Raw genomic sequence first — 6730 nt, forward strand, 5'->3', positions numbered from 1 at the left:
TTTTTTCTGTTGCTATCATTCACAATGTATCAATACACTGTTATACAAATATATCAAAAGGAACATTAGCATTCTGGAAGAATACAATGAGTCATTTGTTCTTACTGTCTAACGATAAAAAAATGAGAGGTTGCAAAGTTTTGTAACGAGTGTTCTGAGATTAACACACACACACACACACACACACATATATATATGTCATAAAGAAAGATGCAAAAAATCGGAATGCCTAAATATTATTCAATAATTAAAACTAATTTTTTTTTAAATAAAAGATTATTAAAATATCGTGCATTATACCTTTCTTCATTATTAAAAATAAATAATTAATACTCTGGCATGGAGGTATTAAGTATGACAAATATATTACTCATATATACATATATAAAGATTCTGATAACTTTCAAATTTCATTCAGCAATATTCATACAATGGCATTATTTAATAAAAACTATTTCAGTGAATATTATTGTTTAATAAGTATCTCACTGAAATATTTTCATACAAACAATTACTTAAAAACTAATATCACTTAAAGCCTCCATGTGTGGACACACAATATTATATTAACTGAAATCAATTTGATTGTTTAAACCAAGCCATTGTATGTACTGGATGATAAACTTTGCAATCTAAATAAAATAAAATGCCTATTATTTACAATATTATTGACCAAGTAATCTAGCAGGCACACATTCTCTGTAAAGAATATTGTACAGTTTGTATCTGTGTGCTTTGTTCTACTTAAACGTAGACAATATCGATATAGTGCAGAAAACTTGGCATTAAGAATGCATTGTACAGCCTCAATTGTGAGCTTTTTGAGGATATGTTTTTCTTAAATGAAATGTGTTAGCCATCCAACGGTGGTCCTAAGTATACCATGGACACTTCTGTATTTCCATAAACCGCCGATACTGATGGATATAATCTCTTATCTGGTAACCCTGTTTAATAAAACAACTTGTAAAAATATATATATTTCTGTGTCTTGAGAATAACAAAAGATCAATCTAGTGTAATTGGCTATGAGAGCTTAAGAATAAATAAGATATTTTTAAAGATAAATAGAAAAAGAAAATAATATAATTATTTCAAACTGTGAGCAAGAATAGAGTAAATTGTAATCAATTTACAGAAAAATAAAGAACACATGTAGAACAATAAATAAAAAGCTATAAATACCTCTAAAAGCTACACCCAGAAATTCGTAATTTTTTTCGAAAGACAATGTATTATCATCACAATCTAAAATTACTCTAATTCTCTCGCCAACCTGTAAATAAAATAGGAATATTTTTTAGAGATCTGCTTTTATTATAAAAAAAGATCAATATAATATAAAAATGTAAAAATATAATGATAAATTTACTTATATATTAAAATTATGAATATTTTTTTGTCAATTCAAATACCTGATATTTTGGAGCATTATTGAGTAAAGGATAATTGCCTTGTGGATCTCCATTATGTAACAAGTGATTATCAACAAGATTCCAACCCCAGGAATGTTCGTCAGAACCAAGTAACGCTACATATCCATGACACAAGAGAGGTGTTTCTTTAGTGGCTATTCCTATTACTGCTACTGTTCCTAAAGGTCCTTCCCAGATAACTTCCCAAGCATGACGTCCATGTCGGAAACCTATTTTGCCTCTACATGCATCTGTACTCTGCGCTACAGGATTTCTGTAATGATATAGCAACTGGTGCGAGACATTTTGGATACTTCTCAGATTATTTTATGCTTCTATTATATATATATATCTATCATTAATAATTTTTACTATAATTTTTTGGGAAATTGCATTTTATATATGTACATATTCACAATTTATATCATATACTTGTCAAAATCAATTATGAAAAGAGATATTGCAATAATGTTTCCAGCTCATTTTTTCAAGTAAAATCCAATCATGTTTTATACAAAAAAAAATCGATTATAGTTTATTTTTTTTACTCTAATTGAAGCTGATTTATTTATATATAAGGGACGGAATAATTAATCACAATTAAAGATTATTTTCGAAAAATATTCACATAAAAAATGCGAGTATACGAAAACATCGGAGTTGCGACTCTCTTTCGACGCTTGAAAGTACAAAGACGAGATCACTTCGCTGGACCAACCTGTGCAGGGTGAATCCGTTGGGTTTGATGTAAATATTCCGAGAACAATCGTTCGGATTCCACGCGTGATAAAATGCACGAAGCTTGGATTTGTATGTGGGTACCGACGATAACAAATCGGAACTGAGGGCCTCCTGGGCCAATTTTCTAATACAATGCATCCGCCAAACGTCATTGTTCTCGTCATTGAGAAACCGGTACCACCGTTTGCACACCAGCGAGCAATTTCTCAACGTGTGCAGATCCAGATACGAGAATATCACTTCTAAAACACGATCAGATGCTCGCAGTGCTATATCGTCCATTTTGCCGGGTCTAGGTTTTAGGGAGAGAAGAGGAGGCATAAACATATACATATGCACACAGCAAAACCACCTCGTGCGTCACAAACTATGCACATACCTGCACGCAGGCGGGCATAGTCAAATGATTTCGAGTCTAGGGAATATATCGAATCGAAATGTGTTCTATATCGAACGAGTCATATATCGATATAAATATACAAATTTAAAAATGTATAATAGTCGATAATTAAAATTGACAATTAATAATTAAATTAATAATTTATAAGTAAATATATTATTAAATATTATAATTAATAATTGAATTAATTGCATGCTTATTTATTCCAATATCTTTTATTGATTCTCTTAAAATAATACATTCCTTATTTTCGAAATTAAAACATTTTTATGATAGAATTAGAATAACTAAGAATTTGTCTTGTATACTACATCTTTGATTTACACAAGAATAAATCAGCGAAGATCATCTGCTAAACAAAGAAAATATCTAAATTTATTCCGATAAACTATATAAAATAAACAGCAATTTTCGAATAAATAAAAACATAATTTTGAAGACAATTTATGTGTATATTTATATAAAATAAACATGATTCACAAAATGTATATATTCGATTGTTTGTAACGTATTTATATCACAAAATAGTCTTTTCACAGGTACATATATGTTTATTGGTTGAATCACGATTTGGCAGGTATTTTTTTTGGCGGACCATTAAATTGTTTTGTCAATTGAATGATTCTTTCTGCTTCACGAATACCACTGAGCCTTGCACCATGTACAGTACTATAATGACCTGGTATAGTAGCCTCACCCGCGAATAAAAGTATGGGAGGTATCGATTCGCACGAGTCTAAAAAAATCATAATATGAGCGTTGACAAGATGTTGAAGAGAACCGTCATGATTGAAATTATTAACAATATTAAATAATCGTTAATTTTAAAATTAAATTGAAAACTGTATCTTGATATATATCAATCAAAAATATTCATAGTGGGAATTAGATGTTCACAAGTGAAAGTTAAAGACCTGGTAACGGACTAGCCAGATCACATTGATGACCAATAATGCTGTCCATTGCCATGTAACTGTAAGCTCCGGCAAAGTATTGATCCATGCACCATTTGGTCCTGAGAATGTTGGCTGGATAGGGTAACGTAGTATCACCAGTGAATTGACGAAGAAGCGCCGTCATCGACTCCACTACTTCCTCGTCGGAACATAGTTCCATGTCCGTTGCTTCGCGTCCGCATACCCAGGCACACAACACATGCTGAGAATTCGGCAATTCTTCCACATTCACCACCCCTAAACACATCGTTGGACTTAGTTACAATCATTTTATTCTAGTTACAGATATGTTCTTTTTTTCAAGCTGTTCCAATATATTAACTATATAATATTCGAATATTAAATTAATAAGAAGCGACAACCTTTCACCCAATCGCATCGATTCGCCAACTCTTCGGCGGACCAAGCCAAATTGATGCTGCCTTCACGCCAAACCCAGAAGGGCCTCGCGTATTCGAGGAAGATTTTGTTCACGTGTCCGTAGCCAAGCTTGTTGATTGCTTCGACTTTCTCAGCGGGCAATCCAGGTAAAAACATCTTCGCGTGCTGATGCTTCAGAACACCGAGCGAAACTGTCACGATGACATAATCAGCGGGAAATTCCTCGCCATCTCTGCATTTTACGACGGCCCGGGGACATGCTTCATTCACTGCACCCCATCGAATGCAACTAACCGGTTTGCAATACCTTAAAAAACATCTTTCTTTTAAGAAAAAGCCACATCTCTACCCGAAAAAAACATTATTTCTTTAGGCATTTATTTTTTTGTAGCATATATAATGAATATTTCATTTAAATAGTTTTTTTTATCTAATTTTATGACTTCCTGGTGCGTTTCTGTTCGTGAATATAGATGCATCTTGATGAAACAAATAGCAAATGCCACAAATCTTATTTTATACGAACCTGACACAACAACTAGGTAGATCTCGAAGCAAGGGAGCCAGCACCCCTACATATCCCAAGGGCACTCTAATATTACCACCAGGAATCTCGATGTAACTGCCGAATTGATCGGCCGAGACGAGTGAAAGATCATCCCCACATCGACACTTGACGATATTCGTCATGCCGTACATCACCCTTGCAGCATCATATCTGCAAATCGAAAGTCATTCACATTGTGATTTTAGAAGAAAAATGTAGTTGAATCGTAATTACACAGCGATGTAATGGTTGTACTTTTATGAGATTCAATTCAATTCAATTCAATTCATAACGACTTACATATGACTAAATATGTACATATATTTTTTCATGTACATTATTTGTATAAAATATTGATAATGAAAAGTTAAAATAATATATATTAATTCTAGGCAATAATTCAAAAATTATTATTATTACATATAAAGTGATCAGCATTTATTATAGTTGAGTAAATAATAACTTCTATAATTGACTACATTTTTTTAGCTCTTTGAATATATTTAATAAATTACATAACTCTCTTCAGTATATTTTTATTAAAGAAGAAATAAAAAAAATTCTAAAGTTGGAATATTATTCTATAATATTTTCTAATCAACTGACAAAGAAACTTATTAATGCCCACTCGTTTGATTGTCCTAATAAAGTCTTTACATCGCTGCTTAGTAAACTTGCGAGTGACCCGGGCAACTGTACCGTTGCTCCTCGGGGAAGTTCTGTAGCTCTTGCTGAATTCTCATGCCCATAAAGTTTAGCAACGTACCATGGGCACGACCACAGCCAAGGACGAAGAGAGCTGCCGCTTGTTGCTCGATTTGCCGGAAGGTGTGATATGCTGTGATGCTGACTGGAAGATCGATGGCTCGACCATCGCTGGTGCAGAAGAGTCCGCGACTGAGATTCGACTTGGAGAGTGGCGATTTCAGAAGACCTTCCTGTGCTGCCAAAGTGTACACTGGATTTGCCACACAACCACCCTCAATCCATGTGGCACCCATTTCTGCTACTACATCACCCAGCCAGCAAGAATGGATTCGACCACCTGGTCTAATGATTAAAAATGTTATTTGACTACAATCCTTGTAAAAGTAAGATAACAATAATAATGATTAAAAATGTTATTTAACTGAAGTTCTTGTAAACGATAACAAAAGCAAAGTCTTACTAACATAAGTTTTTTTATAATTAAACGTAAAGATAACTAACAAAATGCATTAAAAAATTACTCTTATTCTATACATACATGTGTACACATATATGTATGTATGTTTTTTAATTTATAATGTTAAGTTTAACATTAATTTTTAATTTATTCTATACATACATGTGTACACATATATGTATGTATGTTTTTTAATTTATAATGTTAAGTTTAACATTAATTTTTAATTTCTACCTATCTGTCGCTTCTAAAATTGTAAAATTGTGAAAGCCACATTGAACCAATCGATGAGCTGCTGATAATCCGGCCATACCAGCACCTATGATAACTATATTTGGTTCTGGTTTGCATGGATCTATCATACAAGGATCCAACTGACATGTTTTTAATTTTGCAGGTGTCGTATATTTTGAAATATCCTTTTTACAACCTTCTCCTTTATCCAATGAGAATAATCTGCAATGTGAGATTTCCTTGTAGAATATTATTCATTATTTAAACATATTTTATGAACATTGTCTAGTTTAATTAACAGCTCCTTTTAATTGCAAATAATGAAGTTCAATATTACTTTCTTAATTAATATTATAGATTTTCCATGAATAAACCACAAATCACGTTTTAAAAAGATATAAAAAATGAATGGTTTTTATAGAATAATTTTTCATTTGATATTATATTATTATTCTGAATACCTTGTAAGAAATCGCTGCAGCTTCCAGGATGATACCCTGGATCGCGAAAGCATTTCATTGATTGTAAATAATTAAAATCAGTGAATTTGTCGTAAAGAAGAAATTAAATTTCAAAATTTAGATATATAAAAATAGGTTGCTATGAAAAAAACATCATTTGTAAACAAAGATTTCGGCTACTCAGACCGTCTATTGTTGTCATTAAACATTAAGCTAATATTTCATAGATAGCGAAATGCAGCAACAGCAGGGAGCAATAAATTTAGTGATTTTTATAAACAATTTGGTGATTTTTTCAATTCAGCGCAGCGATTGGTTGGACAAATTTTGCACCGACCAATCAGAGACCGAGAATCTCTCCGTCCGTCAGCCTAGGTAATATTTCCGAACACAGTCTATCAATAGGTGCTGCCCTCTGCTGTATTTCACA

At 32.3% G+C, this 6730-nt stretch overlaps 2 protein-coding genes across 2 annotated transcripts; both read right to left on the reverse strand.

Moving 5' to 3' along the window:
* Positions 1 to 348: 348 nt before the first annotated feature.
* Fsn (F-box synaptic protein) lies at positions 349 to 2519 on the reverse strand. The gene is made up of 4 exons (XM_029301639.1): positions 2134 to 2519; positions 1416 to 1689; positions 1186 to 1276; positions 349 to 947 (listed from the first exon to the last, which is right to left on the reverse strand). Exons 1-4 carry the CDS (start codon positions 2487 to 2489, stop codon positions 853 to 855), a joined length of 816 nt encoding a protein of 271 aa, XP_029157472.1. The 5' UTR covers positions 2490 to 2519; the 3' UTR covers positions 349 to 852.
* Positions 2520 to 3071: 552 nt separating this feature from the next.
* On the reverse strand, positions 3072 to 6481 carry LOC114929936 (spermine oxidase). The gene is made up of 7 exons (XM_029301655.2): positions 6301 to 6481; positions 5840 to 6061; positions 5140 to 5490; positions 4420 to 4611; positions 3875 to 4200; positions 3471 to 3749; positions 3072 to 3292 (listed from the first exon to the last, which is right to left on the reverse strand). Exons 1-7 carry the CDS (start codon positions 6351 to 6353, stop codon positions 3120 to 3122), a joined length of 1596 nt encoding a protein of 531 aa, XP_029157488.1. The 5' UTR covers positions 6354 to 6481; the 3' UTR covers positions 3072 to 3119.
* Between the last annotated feature and the right edge of the window lie 249 nt (positions 6482 to 6730).

The sequence above is a fragment of the Nylanderia fulva genome, unplaced genomic scaffold (assembly GCF_048542155.1).
Source record: "Nylanderia fulva isolate GAGA-0341 unplaced genomic scaffold, ASM4854215v1 Scaffold9, whole genome shotgun sequence".
In the NCBI taxonomy this organism is placed as follows: Eukaryota; Metazoa; Arthropoda; class Insecta; order Hymenoptera; family Formicidae; genus Nylanderia; species Nylanderia fulva.